This window comes from Tricharina praecox (assembly GCF_024521635.1).
Source record: "Tricharina praecox strain CBS 144465 chromosome Unknown BZA05scaffold_23, whole genome shotgun sequence".
Lineage (NCBI taxonomy): Eukaryota > Fungi > Ascomycota > Pezizomycetes > Pezizales > Pyronemataceae > Tricharina > Tricharina praecox.
Genome location: NW_026250425.1, coordinates 543,592 through 561,263, shown reverse-complemented (window position 1 = coordinate 561,263; position 17,672 = coordinate 543,592). Strand labels below are relative to the sequence as shown.

Sequence of the window (17,672 nt, the reverse complement as noted above, 5' to 3'; positions counted from 1 at the left end):
GTCCTTTTCTTGCCACTGTGGCGCGCAAGCTAACGCGGCTTATCATACCGTAGTTACACTGTTACACCACTCTAGCGATCTGCATCGGGCTGTCCGTTGCTGTTTTGCCGCTGCCGCGCCGCCCACCTTCGGCCCCTTCCGTGGGGTGGGGTGGAATGTGGGGGGAAACGTCTATATATATCTGAATTTGCCGAGGGGGGGAGGTGCGGAATAAGCCAGCCAGCCAGTCAGCCTGTGCAGAAAAACCTTGCGAGGATTAACCGAAGTCGATGATCGGGTCGGCTGTGGTGGGCGATGAGGTAGGGTCGGGTATGGACTTTGGACTCATGAGGACTCTGGCCTCTGCAAAATGTCGTCTGGAGGGAGATCTTGAAGCCTGAAGGTACACTAGATAGGTACCTCTAACGTAGGTAAAAGACGGAAAAACTTAGAAGTGGCGCAAAGCCTCATGGCGTCACGGATATACCTAAGGCAAGTACCTGCTTGGGTTTCCGTGACCGTACCCGGGCGGCGGCGGCGGGTATGGAGAACTCATTTCCACACTGCGCACTGTAGAAACCGTTCCTGACGGAATCGAAGCACACAACTTGCGCAACCGCGTGAGGCAGTCATGTCAAGTCAAGTCAAGTCAATCCCACCTTCCAAGTTCCAAGCTCTCGCCACGCCACGCCGTACGATCGATAAGATACCTAGTATAACCAGTCGATTATCTCCGTGTGGCCCGTGTGGGGTCAGAGACCACCGCCACTACCAACCAACCATATTGTGCGGCAATGCGGTTATCACATCCAGTGAGCTGGGCGCGGTGGGCGCGGTGGCGCATGGATCATGGATGGCCGTGACTCTGTGAGTGAGTGATCGCTCATCACGATGTCTCGAAAAGAGAACTTCCCCACATGAACCGATCCATTGCAGCCTGCGAGCAAGTGAATACCGGTAATTTACATACAGGATCCCGTACCTACTACTCTGGAGCGTGCACTGTGCACAAGTCGGTGGGGTTACCTATCATACCTAGTTGAGCGCATTATGTAGGTAGTTGATCCTTGCCCCCGTCTCCCCGCAGGCTGACGGACAGAGGGGGTAGTACATTATACATACTAGGTACATATAACATCTGCCTCGGAGCATCCGCCTCGGAGAATCCGCCCGGGACGTCCACCTTCCAGAGCTGCTACTACTCTACTCAAGTATCATACCGGCACAAGCTGATCGTGATGATCAGTGACGCCTGGTGATCATTGTACTATCAACTTGGCCCCTATATGGTATATTTGAGTCTTGCTGGCGGTTTTGGGACGATATATAGCACGAGACGGCACAGCACAACACGGGACGATTGTGGCTGTCTTGACGATCTAGCTGTACCCGGCTCCCCCGCTGGGGATTGGGGAAAGACTCTACTCTATTCTATACACATAGGTACCTAACCGGCTTATGAGCTTCTAGAAGCCGCAGTGTTTATATCGGTACTTATTGGTATCGGTAGGTACTCGAAGGGCTCAAAGTCGGAAGGGCTCCGTGAATTCCGTCGTTCTGGGATCAAGGATGAGATCAAGGATGAGATCAATGATGGGCTCCGGGCGGGCACGATTGAGTATATACGAGTGTGCAAGTGTGTAAGGAGTACAAAGGTGCATACATGGTGCATTCTATGACCTCGATAGAGATGGGCACCAGGTATCTTTGTACCATCACAACGTTGGCGGTGGAAATGTGGGGTTTACTCATCACCTAGCACTCGATCCCGGTTTTTCTTGCTTTGGCGCGTGAAGCTGAATTAGAGTAATAGGAGCCTGCGGGGAAGCGGAGAGAGTGTGTGCGGGTGTATGTTGCCATGATCTACTTAGCTAGGTATGTCGCATGCAATCAATGGATATGTAATGCGAGCCTGCGGGTTCATGCGGGGTACTCAGTCAACGGCATATAATGTCCATGGGAGGTACGCGAAAATGGACATTGCCCCGCTCCCGATGCGCATCTCGAGATAACGTCTATGGAAATCGCCGGCCTCGTGTTCGGGGTGCCAGGCCCGACGGATATATGTCTAAGGTGCGCTGACAACCCCGTCCCCCCGCCCCCCCGCCCCCCGCCTTTTTTTGTTCTTCTAGTGGATCTCGTATAAATTCAAGGTTTACTCATTCTTTCAGGCTTCATTCAATATCAAAAGTCTCAATCACTCTTCCGGGCCACACTTAACCTCCCAGGTTTATTCACTCTTCCGAGCCACACTCAACCCCCCAACTCTAATTCACTCCCCCAGGGTATATTCGCTTTCACCGGCTGTACCCCCTCTTTCGAAGCCATACCGACCCCCTAGCCTTCCCCACCTTTGCAGGCCTCACTTAGGCCTAGCCCAATTTCTAAGCACTCTCCTGCACTGCAGCTCGCACGCAACTACCTACACTCATCACACAAGGGGGGATAGATTCCCAAAAATCCGGTAGGTATAAATGCTCTTGCTGTGGGTGGTCGGATGATTGAGCCACGTATCGGGACGATTCCGGCGGCTGGCCTCGTCGTCTTCCGGCCTCGGCGGGGAAAACGTATTGAGCTAGGCTTGATGGTTGCTCCAAAGCGATCGTCGGGACTCGACGCGCAGGTGGGTACGTCACTGGTTCGCACTGCGTGAATTGTCGCTCGTTCGAGGAGTCGTATGGACCTCGTTCATTGGCAAAAGTCACATTCACGCTTCCTAGTAGGTCTATTCATTTTTCGGGCTTCATTCAATATCAGAGTCCCATTCACTCTGCCGGCCACACTCAACCTCCCAGCTCCATTCACTCTTTCGGGCTTCATTCATAATAAAAAGTCTCATTCACTCTTCTGGTACGCATACAATCGAATGCAGAGTCGTTATGTCTCAACTCTCATGTAAATACATCAGGGAAAAAAAATTCCTCCATCGGCTGCGTATTTATGCAGCCGACTACCTCTAGAAGGCCGCCGTGAATAGTCGTCAGCATAGTAGACACCGGGCTGTTCTTTTGACGTGCGAAAGCCTTGAGGTCGGTAGAGAACATCGTTCCGTTCTCAAGGACGTGATAGCTATTACCCTAGTCAGTGGCCGTCTTCAACAGGATGGGGAGCGGAGGACACACGCCACAATATCGATGAGCTCGCGGCGCTTGGGCAAATTCTCGAACATCTTTCAGGTACGAAAACGGTCGTCAGGGGGTGCCAATTCAGTAGCGAGTCCAATTTTGATCCCTGGAGGACGTTCATAAACGGTACTAATCTCATCTCATCGCCCGTTGCGGAAACCGACACAGGTAGTCGCAGGAATGAGTCCACGGCGTGCATAATACCATTGCTGAGCGTGATTTCCTGTTCACAACCCCCATAGTCAGTACCCATCTCCGCGGATATGATTGAGCGAAACTCACCGATCACCGGTGGCCCAGGAAATAGTCCGTCAGGACGGAAGCTATTGGGGCCCAGCGACGCGATACTGCCTGGGGCCCACAGGGCCCGGAAACGTCTCGCGGCGGGACTCGCGGCAGAAGTCTCGACCGAGCCCTTGGTTCCTTTCTGCAAGGTGCGGTCAGTAAGTGAGATCAGACCCGTGGGTGGGTGCGGTTTTACCTTCGGGGAGGGAGGAACGGCCGACATTTGCCACCGGGGTGGGCGATGTTCTGTTGTGGAGAACTGTTGCAAGTAAGGCGATGATGGCTATCTTACAATTCGAATGACCAAGTGGTCTTTGATATTTGTTGATGGTTGTAAGTGAAGAGAGGAAAAGAACATTTGAAAGACGAAGACGATCAATTTATAACAGAATCTACGCCAAGCCTCACAGGCAGACGCCCACAAACAATTTTGCCCGACAGCCCCAGCCCTAAGTTTACGTGTGAGGCTCACCTAGGGCTAACCCTTTCCTGTTTCAAAATTGAATCGAGTGAGAGACGGGGAAGTGGGCAAGTCATTCCTCATGAACCACCTCAGTACTTCGATTCTTCGGCATCTTGGCCATCGTGTCCAAACTCACAGCCAGTTTTGCAATCGAGGACGATGTTGACGCTGACGCGGAGCTAGATGAAGACCAGAACCACAAAGGAGGCGGAGGAGGCTTAGTACTATTCTAGATACTTGAATTCACATACGTCGATACGTCCCGCAGTGAAGATGAGGCTCGCCTTCGACAGCAGTGAGAAAACCTACGCCGAGTATACATAAGTGATATGAACGACTGATTGTTTCTTCGGACGCCGAACTTCCTCCTGGAATACATAGTATTGTACATGATAGTTGAAGTAAACACCACTCCACTATTCCCTTCAGATCACGTGTCCAGGCCACCGTGCCTGGTTCTGTAATTCCTCATAGAAAAAAATAGCAATAGAAAACGTGAGATAAGGGTGTACCAGTACAAGAGATGTGTGTAAACAAGCGTAATATTTGAGGACGATAACAGCCCGCACCCCTCCTTCCATCCCTTCCGATTCTAGTTTGTTTACCTACATCACTCGTTACGGCCGTGGCTTAGTTTTGGTACCTCCATTGAATTACCGCAGCATCCATCCATCCATTCCTTCTAGCCAGCCGACCAACCACGAAAGGTGTTGGCCAGTTGCGGGACCGGTGAGTTGCACTGGCATTCTATGGGCATCGCTTCACAATCGAGAGTAGAATCGCTCAAAAGGCTTGCCGTGGGGCGGTTTTTGTGAGGAAAAAGGGAAAAAGCTCGACACAGAAACTATGCGTATCAGCATCAATATCCATATCGATACCGCAGCAATAGTTAATATCTACTCCTTACTCCTTCCCACCAAATCGTAAAGACCTCACTATTATTATTATTCCCCCGCGAATAACCACCGCCCATGGCCTTCGACACCCCATCTCACTCAGCCCCCTCAGCGCCCTCCACCCCCTCCGAGATGCGGCGATGGCACTCCGCCACCTTACCAGATCACGAAAACGACCCCACTATTCCCCCTTACGACCCAACACCAACACCACCACCATCCGCAATCACCGCCTCCTCCACCCTCTCCACAGTCTCTGACTCGCCTCCCACACCCACCACGCCGTACGCCGATATCCTCGCGATCTACACACGGGACCTGACCACAGGCGCACTAACCAGCATCTTTGGCCAGTGCGCCGCACAAATCTCCCTGCGCTGGCGTGTGGAGCTGCGGCCGCAGATCCTGCAAGCCTGTTTCGCACACGGCCAGCGCGACGGTGGGGGTGTGGGTGTGGGTGTGCGGTGCAGGGTCTACGTCTGCGGCTCCGGCTTCGGCTCTGCGGACAGCGGCAGTGACAGTGACAGCGGCGGTGACAGTGACACCCCCGCCTCGGTGCTGCTCGAGATATGGGAGCACCGCGTCCCCGCCGAGTCAGAGGTGCGCGGGGCCGTCAAGTTCCCCGTTCACGGGGAGGCGGGGGCGGAGGCGGAGGAGATGGCGGCGCGGCTGCGGAACGTGTTGGCGCGCGACTACCGGTGTTCGGCGTGTGGGCGCGGGATTTTCGAGCAGACGCCGCGGTTCTATACCGCGCGCCGGCTGAGGGTGCAGTTTCTTCTCACTGATGGGCACGAGCGCGAGCAGGAGCATGAGGATGGGCATGAGCAGGGCCTGCCAGTAGCGGGGGCGGGGGAGGACACGCAGATGCTGCCGGTAGCGGCAGTGGGAGAGCCCGCGGAAGACTCCCCCACGGCGGTGTCGCTGGCGGTAATAATCGGACTGGCGTCGGCGCTCCTCGCACTGCTGCTGCTGCTGTTTGAGATTACGTTGTGGCTGACTCCAAGGGTGTGGTGGATAATCTGCGCCCAGTGCATCCCATAGTCCAGTCCAGTCCGTTTTTCGGAAAACGTCCGACTGGACTGACAGATTCAGTCCGGCTGGCGCCGTGAACTGAACTGGTCAGTCTACGCAACAGCTGGGGTCAGACGGACTGTAGTCGACTGGATGGACTGGGTACTTTGAATGGAAAACTCAGGGTATTATTGTGGTACCAAAAGCTCGACACCGAGACTGTGAATGTTAGCATCAATATTAATACTGCGGCCATATTTACTCTCTACTTCTTAGTCCTTCCCACCAAATCGTGACGGTCTCACTGTTATTTCTGTTATTCCCCCCACGAATCACCACCGCGCATGGCCTCCTCCACCCTATCTCACTCAGCCCCCACCCCCTCCACCCCCCGTCGAGATTCTGACCTGCTGTCGAAACCGATTGCCGACCTGCTGTTGCTACTCTCGTCCGCCGGTATGCTGCCCTATTTTCGCCGATATGCTGAGCTGCTTCCGCCGATATGCTGAGTTGCTTCCGCCGATATGCCGACCTGCTTTTGAACCGATTGCTGACCTGCTGTTGCCACTATCGTTCGCCGATATGCTGACCTGCTTCCGCCGATATGCTGAGTTGCTTCCGTCGATATGCCGACCTGCTTTTGAACCGATTGCTGACCTGCTGTTGTCGCTATCGTTCGCCGATATGCTGACCTGCTTCCGCCGATATGCTGACCTGCTGTTGAAACCGATTGCTGACCTGCTGTTGCCAATGTCGCCCGCCGATTTGCTGACCTGCTTCCGCCGATGTTAACCTGCTTCCGCCGAGATGTTAACCTATTTCCGCCGATATGCTGGCCTGCTGTTGCCAAAGTCGTCCGTCGAGATGCTGACCTGCTGTCCCAATGTCGTCCGCCAATATGCTGACCTATTAACCAGAGTAAAGAGGCCGCGGAGAAGGGAGAAGCTGTTGTCTATAGTATGGCGGCCGTATTAGTGTGAGAAATTTGTAACTTAACTGTTATGAAGGAGCTAGTTATTGAAGGTGAAGTTCGTAGTAGGTAGTAGGAGGAAGCGGAAATTGTTGGGTAGGAAGGAAGGTAGAAGGAGAAAGGTGGAACGAGCAAGGTGGAACGAGCAAGGTGGAACGAGCAAGGTGGAAGGAGAAAGGTGGAGGGGAAAATGCGGAAGAAGAAGGTGGAAGGAAGTGGAAGGTGGAAGGAAGTGGAAGGTGGAAGGAAGTGGAAGGTGGAAGCTGAAGTTGTTGGGTAGGAAGGAAGGAAGGTGTAAGAAGGAAGGTGGAAGGAGAAAGGTGGAAGGTGGAAGGAAGGTGGGAAGAGAAAGGTGAAAGGAGCAAGGCGGAAGGAGTCAGGGCTACACCCTTATTTGCTAGGTAGTGGGTTGATGCACATCTGATAATACCGCCAACGACATGATTGTGTCGTGTTAGATCTACTATCTAGAGGCTTAGAATGGTTGGTGGATAAGTGTGATTGAGAGAGAGAACACCAGTTTATTTCGCAATGGGTGCGAGTGATGCGAGGATATCTATGGCGTTTACTCATCCATTAGATACGCGAGCGATGCAGTGAGGCCACCCGAGTCCCGGCGCTCACCTCACTAAAGCTTCGCACTTGTGTGTATCATACATGGAATATTTACCAAAAGACCGTTGAGATTTCATCATTCATTCCGGACCTTCATGCCAGCGTGATAACCACAGTGGCAACTACATGTAACAAAGCTACCCATCTATAAGACCGAGCCCTAAATCACAATGCCGGTATGATAATACAGTCACGACCCACGCCCCCAAAGCCAAAAGTCAAAAACCAAAAACCCAGGTATAGCCATCACCCAAGAAACATATACACCCAAGAAACGCAAGAAGATTTCAAGAACATGTAGAATACAGTACAATGCAGAGAACAATTCCCCTCCCTGCCGCTCAGTCAGAGATGTAGATAACGTCGTCCTTTTCCCCTTTGACTCTGACTTTGACCGGCTGAGCTCTCCGCGCCTTCACTGGCGCAGCGGCCTTGTGGAACTGGGCCTTGGGGATCTGGACCTTTGGGATCTCAGCCTTAGGCTTTAGGATCTCCACCTTAGGCTTGTGGATGATCTCCCATTTCTCGCCGTGTTCGACCTTCGCTTTCGCTCCGAGCGCAGAGCCGCGGACCAGACGTCTCCTCTTGACGTCTCCTCCCGCCGCCGCAGGCTTATGAAGTTTAAGACCGGGGGTCTCCCTGTCGCGATCAGCGTCAGGTTCGGGTTCAGCTTCAGCTTTAAGTTTCCTAGCGGGAGCGAACGCGCGCGGAAGACGTTTCCAGTTCCACTGCTCAAGGACAGCTTCACGTTCGAGCGGCTTCGGCCTGGAGCACGCAGCAGCAGCAGCAGCAGCAGCGGGCTTGGAGATTTCGGGGCTCAAGAACTTGCTGAACTTGGAGAACTTGGTGCTGATGAACTTTTTCCTGTCGGACTCGGAGTCGGATTCGATCTTGAGATTTTTGATGGATGCAGTGGATGCGGAGGCCTGCACGAGGCGCTTCCTCTTCCTAGTAGTTGTAGGAGCCACCACCCTATCCTCGATCGAGTCACAATCCGACTCCTCGTCCGAATCAGAATCAGAATCAGAATCAGAATCCGCGCCCTCGCTGGGCGCCAGCTCTCTCCAGTCGCCCTGATCATCATCGTCGTCGTCGTCAGACTCGACCACGATGACATCATCGTCGTCGTTTATGATCCAGGTATCCTCATCGTCGCTCTCATCGTCTGGGCGCCCTCTAGCACGTCTCTCCTTCGCCCTGCCCACCGTCAAGAACTCCTCCTTTGTTAGCTTCTCCAGCGACTCCCACGGGTTCTGGTTGGCGCTGGGCTCCCAGCCCTGGTACAGCTTTGTAATCTTTGCGGAGACCATCGCGCGCGCCCGCTTCCGCTCCGTCTCCATGCGCTTGCGAAAGCCTATCTGCCGCGTGCCATCGTTTCCGCGCGTCGTCGACATACGTGCTTCCGCCTCGTGCAGCAGCCGGCTCTCGTAGTCGGTGTGGCTGTGCCGTAGGTGCGCTATAGTCGCGCGGCGCAGCCGCTCCGGTAGACAGATCTTTTGGCTGCGGCCAACGCGGCCGGAGGACTGCAGTAATGTCAGTGGCTGCGCCAGGATACAGCTAACCTAGATGGAATTGCATACTTTTTCAAACGCCCGGTTGACGATAGTCTCGCGCTCTTCTAGCGGCATTTTCTCGAACATCCCGAGCAGACAGAGCGACGCTTCGCGCTTTTCCCGTCTGTCTCTGAGTTCCAGAACATAGCCTACAACAGAGATACCGAGTCAGTCGATTTCCCATCCAACAATGACAAGGTGTGAAGCATAGTTACCGCGGTCTTCCCGTGTCATGAGTTCATGCTCGACAGCCTTAGTGTGCATCTCCCTGGGCACCTGAATTCCGAGGGCCTGGGACAGCTTTCGGACAATGTAGACCTTCCGCCCAGCATCCTTGGTGAGTTTCCGCGCAGTACGGGTGATGTAGACGTTGCCTCTCGGAACAAACTCGTAATCGGCTTCGACCGGACGGGTGGTAAAGCAAGGCTGTAGACCGAAACCCCCAGAGATCAGCAGTTGTCCTGTCCGCCGTCGCTATGGGAAGGTGGAATAGAAGATAAGATAACCCACCTCTTCGCCATTATTCTTCGCCAGAAACTCCGCAATGATGGCGCGTCTCGTGGATTCTCTGGGAACCAGCTGATACCTCCACGCCTCGACGCGGCCATCCAGCTTCTTTTTAGCCTTTCTCGACCTCTTTGGGGGTTTCACGGGCTGCAGATTCAGATTCAGATTCTCCGTGTTCTCGGGGTTTCCCTGCTTCGCCTGCAGCTTCGCCTTCTCCATCCTGCGTTCCTTCACCTTCACCTTCAACCCCTCGCGACCTTTCTGCCTCATGATGTACCTGTGGTACTTCACGATATCGGCGGGCAGCTGGTGTTTCGTCCCCACCGAAGCCCTTCGCTTCTTTTCATACTCCTGCAGCGCTTCCGCGATTGGCAGGTGCGGATACAAATGTTTACAGATGTCGTCCAGTTTACGGTTCTGTCGCATCGAAGTACCGGCACCTCCACCGCCCCCAGGAGGTCGCATTTTTCCTGGTGCTCTGGGTGGTCCCAGTGGTGGAGGCCGTAATGCCTGCGCGGGAGGCGGCTGGGGCTGCGGTGCAGCGTGGTTTCTGAAGGGCGGAGCTAGTGCCGTCGAGATCGATTGCGGCGGCAGTTGACGCGGCGGTGGATTGAAATGTCCGCTGGGTCGGGCCTGTGTCGGTACCGGTACCGGTGCCACCGGTTGCCCCTGTGTAGGCTGCGGTGGATGTGCGCGGCCCGGAAGCGGTCCGGGCCGGGGAGGAAGTGGATTGTTGGGGGCAAATCGATGGCGGAGGCTATTGGTGGCACCGGTAGAGGTGGTCCTGGCCGACGGGGCACTAGGCTTGCGGAGTGGGTTGGGCGGCTGTCTCTGCTGTGACGGAGGTAGGGCCTGCCGTACGGCTGGTTTCGAAGCTTGCAAGGTGGGGGTGAGAGCAGCTACGCTTGTAATGGACGGAATATTGGCAGCAGATGAAGCTTCCACTTTGACAATCGGCGCCTTGCGTGTGGGCGGAACACTGGTCGAAGCTGAAGGTTGCATTTTGACAATCGGCGCTTTACGCGTGGGAGCAGCAGCAGCCACGTTCCGGCTAACGGTCGGAGCCGCACTAATGGTGGCAGGCGCCGGAGGCTCCAATTTGACGGCCCGAAGCTGGGGCGCGGAGGTAATGGCAGCCGCGACATGATTGATCGGCCCGACCTTCGAGACAAGTGCACTAGTGGGGGTAGCGGCCGAAGTAGGCTCCTTCTTCTCGTTCGCAGTGGGGCGTGTAACAGGAGCAACAGGAGCAACAGGAGCAGCGATTTTGTGATTGACCTTTAGAAAGGGCTCCATCCTGAGGGCCGGATCTATGGCCAACGACAAGGAAGCAGGCACCGCTGTGGCAATAGGCATATTTGGCACGCTGGGCATGACAGCATTGTAATTGATCGGTGGATACGGTCCATTCCTGAAAACCGGGGCAGTAGCAGGCAAGAATGCCGGCCCCTCTCCTTTGGTGATCGGTGGATACTGTCCGTTCCTGAAAACTGGGGCACTAGTAGACGGGGGCACCGCACGCCCTCCGGTGATGATCGGTGGATACCGTCCATTCCCGAAAACCGGGGCACTAGTAGCAGACGAGGGTGCCGAAGCCCCTCCGTTGATGATCGGTGGATACGGAGCATTCCTGAAAACCGGGGCACTAGTAGACGAGGATGGCGGCCGCTCATCCTTGAAGATCGGAGCCCGGCAAGTAACAGCAGCAGCAGTAGTAGCAGCAGCAGCAGCAGCAGCAGCAGCAGCAGCAGCATCGGGGAGTTTGCCGACTGGCGAAAGCTTAGGCCAGGGTTCCGGAGCGCCTGCAGACGACGGCTCCGTCTTGACAAACGGGGGAGGCATCGCGGGAGGCGTCTCCTCCATTCGATGGCAGCGCGATCGATCGTCGTGTGAGGATTAGACAAGTGGAGTAACTCGGATCGGTGTGGCAGCGTACGACGTAACTAGACGGAGTTGGTGTTTGCTTTCTTTGTTGAGAGAAAGTGAATGTTGAAGTTGCGGCGGATACAACCCTGTCACGTCGGTGTCCGCAGTTTCTCGTGAAGCTGAACCAGTCTCCGGTTTGTTGTTCGCGTTGCGCTCAACTCACCCACACATCCGGACGCATGCAGGGGACAAGATTCGTCCCAGCGCAGAGTAAGGTCTTTTTTGCCTTCTTTTTTGCCTTCTTTTTGTTAATAATTGATTGCGCGCGATCTAAATACTGTAGATAACAGATCATGGCAATGTACACACACTTAGAGTGAAGCCATGAATGACAGTGAAGAATGAAATCAACTCGAGTGACACATCATGCAAATATCTCGACTCTCCAAGTGCTACGATGTGTTTTTCCATGGTCAATATGTCACAGACAACATGAATAATCACCATCATTTCAGCTCTAAAACCACCGCACTCCCTACCGCACAAAAAACCACCTCGTAAATCCTTCCCATTCCATCTATCGCACCCCCTCACGCCGACGTTGGCACCTCCTCGAACAGATCCGCCAGCAGCACCTCTCCACAGCCCTCCACATCCGGCTTCGCCATAGCATACGTCCCCTCATACGTAGCAATACTCAGCCCCCTCAAAAACGGCGCGACCAGATCCCTCCTAACATCCGCCTCCATTCCCTTAGCGGCGGTCCTCGCGCGCAAAAACCACGGCCTCCTTCCGGCGCCTTGGACTCCCGCACCATCATTCTCGTACGCGCCTCTACCGCCGCTAAGCTCAAGGACGACCTGATCCACCAGTGCCATAGGCGTCCAGTCGTGCGTGTGGTAGACGGCCTCGATGGTGTCTGTGACGAACAGCCACTCGTGCAGCTGGAACTCGTCTGGTGCCAGGACGATAAGTGTGTCGAGGAGCTTGCACGCCTGGAGGATCCCGGCGTCGTTGAAGGTGTGCTCAGGATCGCCGTCGGGCGCGAGCGCGACCAGCGCGTTGTGCAGCTCTGTGTTGATCAGTGGCCACAGGCTGGACATGTGCACGTGGCTGGTTTTCAGCGCCAGTGCGCGCAGGACGAGGTAGACCTCGCCGCGTGTGGCGGAGGAGGGCGAGGAGACCGCGGTCGCTGAGAGCAGCTCGACGAGCTTTTCTTCGATCTCGGTAAGCTTCGGAACGAACGCGTCGTGCTCGTTCGCGAAGATTAGGAAGGCGATGCGTTTGAGGTTTAGCGCCGTGCGACGGTCGGCTTCGAGTCTGGCGCTGCCGGCGCCGACACCGAAGAGGACGCCGGCGGTGGTGGGCGGCGTGATCCGGGAGAGCAGTTCCATCATCCGTTCGCGGTCCGCGAGGAGGTATTGGATCGTCAGGGGAATCCATTTGTCTTTCACCAGGGATGGAGGGTTGAGGAAGAATCTGGGGTCGAGGAAGACGTCCGAGAGCTCTTTCTTCCATGCCTTTTGATTGTTTTGGAGACGTGTGAGCTGGTAAACTAGATCTAGTAGTGTGGGCGATACGTTGTGGGGGAAGGCTTTGGAGCGGAAGATAGGGCCTATCAGGGACGTTGAAATGCTGATGGAAGCGGTGATCACTCGCTCCGGCTCCAACACGACTTTTCGGAGGATGGGTACGATAGAAACGAGGATTGGGACTATGTCGTCGGGGGCCGTTTTGCCTTTGGCGGTGCGGTCGGGCCGGAGCTCGCCATCGAACTCTGCCTTCTCCAAGCTGGAGATCGGAATCGGCGCAGGCAGTTCCAGTGACCGGGAACCGGCAGGTGCCACCGTAAATACAGCCGTCAACATCCTCAAAAACAGGTCCTGTAGCATCGGAACATCAGCACCATCCGGCATCCACCATTTACCCCACTACTTCTCAGAAAAACCTACCCCTAGCTCCTTTCTCATCTTCTTCTGCTCGCCAAAATTGGTATTATCAACCTTTTCGCCGAGAATCGCCGTGAAGCTCAACAAACTCGGCAGAATCTGTCTATGCGGGAACGGATTTGCAAGGACATCCCTCAGGAAGACCATACAATCCGCCCAGATCTCATCCATGGCGTCGTCCTCAAGGCTGCGCGCATACTCGACCAAGAAGACAACCACATCCACATCGCCCAGCTCTGCTGTCAAGGTTGATCTCCTACTCGGATCCAGCGCAGACGGATTCGTCCTCGAGTAGACAGCATTGAAGATGGCCGGGATCGTGTGCTTCGGCCGAGATCCATCCAGCACATTGACGAGTCGGAAGATACTGCCAACGTTCCTTTCGCCGAGAGGCGCCACGCGTCCAGGCCATAGCTCGATCAGCGTCTCGAGACACTCTAGGGTCTCGGCGGCAAACATGTGCTCCAGTATCCTCCTAGCCCGGCCTTTCATGCGCAGACTGGTGTATTGCCAGCTCTCTCTACTAAGCGCATCCAGCGTCTCTCCATTACTGTTAACATCGCCCCAGCTCCAGATGGAATAGCAGATCTTGACCGTATCCTGGAAGCACAGGAGTACAGTGAGCCGATTATTAGCGGCCGCGCTACGGTTTAGCGGGCTCTCGACCGAAAACACGCCCGACACCATGTTCCCGAAGAAGCCCGCACTCGGCGCGTCCGGACTCTTGGGGCCGGTACTCTTCAGCTCTTCCATCAGCAGGCGGTCGTGTGCGGCGGCAAGAATCTGCTCGAGCCCGTTCAACAGCGCGACCAGAGTGCTCTCGGGACTCTTCCCGCAAGATTCGGGAACGTGCAACTTCCCGGTCTCCCGGAACACGGCTTTTAACGACTCGAAGGTGGTCTTGATTTGGTTGCATAGACACTCGACCAACGGTATCAGCATCTGGAATATCACGTCTGAAATCAACGGTAGACATTCGCCGAGGAAGAAGATCCAACTGTCCAATACCGGTCTGCTGCTCGTGCTGGAGAATCCGCCGACCAAACACTTGAGCAGCTGCATAGGCGGAGTAAACTGCGGAGGCGGCGCCAGTTTCTCCACATCAACCGGCGTAGCAGCATTTCGAGGGCCGGCTTTGATCTCCAGATTCCTGCTCAGTAGGCGTAGGTGACCAAGGTGGCTCGTGGGCCTGTTGAGCGACAGTTTGAGGGCTTCGTGCAGCACGTCCAGCATGGAAACCTGCACAAAAGTTTCCTTTGTCTCCATGATCGAGAGGAGGCGGGCCGTCAGGATATCCTCTAGCTCCATATCCGCCAGCGGCTTTGAGTACGGGCTCAAGAGCAACTGGTGGAGCACGCCGAGCGCCATCTTGTGAAGCTTCGACACTCTCTCGGCAGTCCGAGGGTCTGTTGCATCGCCATCGATAGCCCTCAGGGCGACCTTGGCAAAGAACGCATGCAACGTCATGTCTTCGTCGCCGTACTCGCCTGCCTCCTGTCAGTCCGTTTTCACAGCATAGATGCACAGATACCCACATTGTGCGAAGGTTTTCGCCTTGCTCTCATCTCCGTTGATAACCAGCTCGGTCGCCAGTTGCGCCATCATGTTATTGGTCGCGTAACGCAGGATATTCAGCAATGTTTGAAAGTAGTAAGTCGCGATCTCGAGGCAGTCGTCTTCGGCAAACAGTGGTCTCTTCCGCGGCGCACCATCAGCATCTCTCTCACCGGGGTCCCGCAGGAACTGGCATCCAATAAGCTTTTCAACAAAGATCCAAAACAGTCTATCGACGCCATGTGAGTAACGGTATGCATATCGAAGGCCGAGCAGGAGAAGGGGGGGGGGGTCCTACTTATTGATGCTTGGTAGAGTTTGCAACCAGCCTCGGGCGAATATCGACATCTCATTGGCATCGTCCGCAAGAGAATCCATAAAGAGAAACAGCGGTCTCGTCAACATCATATGGTAGGCGCTTCCGCCAAGGCCGCTCACGCTGTGATTCCACAGCACCGCAAAATTCCTCCCTGGCTCGGCGCCATGGGCATATGGACTCGTCATGACAGTGGCAATCGATGCCTCTACCCTGCGGTCTCTGAGCACATTCTGGAGATTCCACAGAGCCTTGATCGACTCCACGTGGAATTTCGGCGCATCCGGTGAAAGATAAAACCACAGCCCGCTCGTGACCGAGGCCACCAGGGAGTCGGTGTCCTGGACGCTGAGATATCCCTTGGAATACATAGCCGAAATCATGTTCGCCATTCCTCTCAGAGCGCCGAAGGGTACAGGGTCAAGTTGCAGTTTCGATATGAAGCTCGAGACAAGGCTCTTTGCATCCGGCCAGTCCGACAGCTTCGGAACCTTGCGTGTGACATTTACAAACAGCCGGCATCGTATGTCGACATCACTGGAGCTTCCCTCCAAAGCTTTCTGCACGACGGAGGCAGTGTCTTTAAAGATCCAGTCGGCCACTTGTGAGGGCTGAAACGGGGCCGTGCTCGTTGAGCCGTCGGTCGACCGGACTTGGTCTCTCCTATAAAACCGCTGGATTGATTTGAGAATATTTTGCGCCGCATCCTCGTCCGAGGAGTTGGATGTTGCTGACGACTTGATCTTTGTCGCTGGAATGAGTTCCCATATTTCCTCGGCAAGTAGGAACCCGTTCCTAGATAGCTCGTATGTAGTATCACGGCTTCTCTCCCCGTCGGCACCCAGGAACCGCAAGACAGCCAGGACCAACATCGGCGCATGCACACGCAACATCTCTTCCTCGCGAACATTGAACGTCCGGATTATGAATCTTACCGTCTGCAGGTGATCGATTGCACTATCGCCGTCTTCAGAAAACGCCGTATTTATTTTTTCTAGCATCTGTCCCCATATTAAGCCTGCCTCTATTCCATCGAAGAACATGCTCGCACTCCGGAACGCCTCGTTGTATGCCTCCTTGCTAGGCGCAATCTTCTCAAACGCCCGTAGACTTTCGATGGCCGGAAGGAACAACTTGGGAGCGACGAGGGAGCCAACTTCCCAGCGATCCATGAGGGATAGGCATATCCTGTAGGGGCGTGCCCGTTCTGCTGGTGTCGCATCAGGCCAATCGAGCATCTTCAATAAACCATCGACCAATGCCTCCAGGCCATAATCTCGGAAGTATGCATGGGCGTTTGCTTCTTCCGGTCCGAGAAACCATGCCCAAAGACGTCTGTTGAGCGACATATCTCTTCGCATCACGACACCTGCCGCCGATGTGACCAGCAACTGTAGATCTGCCTTCGACACCTTTTTCTGCAGGACTAACGACGACAAGGGTATCTCAGTGACCAGAAGATCCAGGAACCCGCGTTGCACCAATAGTTGCTCGTCGCCGAGCCCAGCACAAAATGCGCGAACCAGTAGTCCTGGCTCGGGGCTTATAAGCGCATCCGCATCCGCTTTCCGCTCTTCTTCCGTCTTGCCGTCTCCCTCAGCTCCATCATTCGCCTTCCCGTCCAATTTGGGTATCCGCCGTCCCAGGAACGCCAGTGCTCCCTGTCTGCGCGCCGGTGCCGTTATCGTTGCCAAAAGAACGCACTGCCAGAAATAGGCGTCGTCCTTCACCTCCTTTCGAATGGCATCGATGAGCGCCAGCGTCTTGTCGAAGTATTCCCCTCCCTCTTCGTCGATTCCCGGCAGCAGCGCAAGGATCAACGCCTTCAGCGTTGGCCGGAGCGCAGTCCCGATGGGTAGATAGAACCGCTCCAGGAGATCGAGATAGTGCGGCTTCAGCGTCAACGAGGCGTACGAGAGCACCGGCGTGAGTCCGGGTGTCCACAGCGCAAGATCCGAGCTCAACCCATCGCGGCCGATCAGCGAGAATATGTAGGAGTAGACCTCGATAGTTTTCTGGTGGACTCCCGAGGGGAGGCGTGGGTTGAGGCACTGGGCTAGGCGTTGCGCGACGAGTGATTTGGAGGGTATGAGTGGCAGCGACGGATGCGATTGCAGCGCCTGATGAGTCCAGCACGGTTAGAATCTCCCCACCTCGACCAACCGCCGGAGCTTACTTTCAGCAGGCGTCCCAGGAACGATATGTAGTCAGCCCACTCCTGAAGGTTGTTGCTCTCGAAGAGTGCAAGAGCCCGGTCTATGCTCGCAGAGAAGCGCTTATACTTGGGATCCTTCCGGGTGGGGTCTGAGGGTATCAGCTACTACGGTGATGTTTCGGGGAAGATACGGTGAGCTACCTTCGTCGAGCCGGCGTCGTGGCTGCGGCGACGAGCGGCCGGAGGACAGGGCTGGGGAGTGGCCGCGCGATGCCGGCCCGAGAGACATTGTGGACCCGAAGGTAGAGATGCGGCTGCAAAGAAGGTATCTTTTTGGTTTCGTGACGAGTTTGTAGCTGAGTACTTTCTTCGGTGTTCCTCACGAGCTTCGTGGACGACGGCACTAGCTATGAGGCGGCTCTACGGCG

The 17,672-nt window shown here is 55.2% G+C and overlaps 3 protein-coding genes across 3 annotated transcripts; 1 reads left to right on the top strand and 2 right to left on the bottom strand.

Annotated features, from left to right (window-relative positions):
* Nucleotides 1–1,150: 1,150 nt before the first annotated feature.
* BZA05DRAFT_406637 (uncharacterized protein) lies at nt 1,151–1,703 on the bottom strand. Its single transcript, XM_051484530.1, has one exon. It carries the CDS (start codon nt 1,649–1,651, stop codon nt 1,436–1,438), a length of 216 nt encoding a protein of 71 aa, XP_051336998.1. The 5' UTR covers nt 1,652–1,703; the 3' UTR covers nt 1,151–1,435.
* A 2,811-nt stretch (nt 1,704–4,514) lies between these two features.
* On the top strand, nt 4,515–6,148 carry BZA05DRAFT_406632 (uncharacterized protein). Its single transcript, XM_051484529.1, has one exon. It carries the CDS (start codon nt 4,824–4,826, stop codon nt 5,787–5,789), a length of 966 nt encoding a protein of 321 aa, XP_051336997.1. The 5' UTR covers nt 4,515–4,823; the 3' UTR covers nt 5,790–6,148.
* A 5,316-nt stretch (nt 6,149–11,464) lies between these two features.
* On the bottom strand, nt 11,465–17,669 carry BZA05DRAFT_406626 (Dopey, N-terminal-domain-containing protein). Its single transcript, XM_051484528.1, has 6 exons — nt 17,446–17,669; nt 17,266–17,393; nt 15,072–17,209; nt 14,755–15,002; nt 13,223–14,706; nt 11,465–13,153 (listed from the first exon to the last, which is right to left on the bottom strand). The coding sequence occupies exons 1-6, from the start codon at nt 17,531–17,533 to the stop codon at nt 11,861–11,863; spliced, it is 5,379 nt and encodes a 1,792-aa protein (XP_051336996.1). The 5' UTR covers nt 17,534–17,669; the 3' UTR covers nt 11,465–11,860.
* Nucleotides 17,670–17,672: the final 3 nt, after the last annotated feature.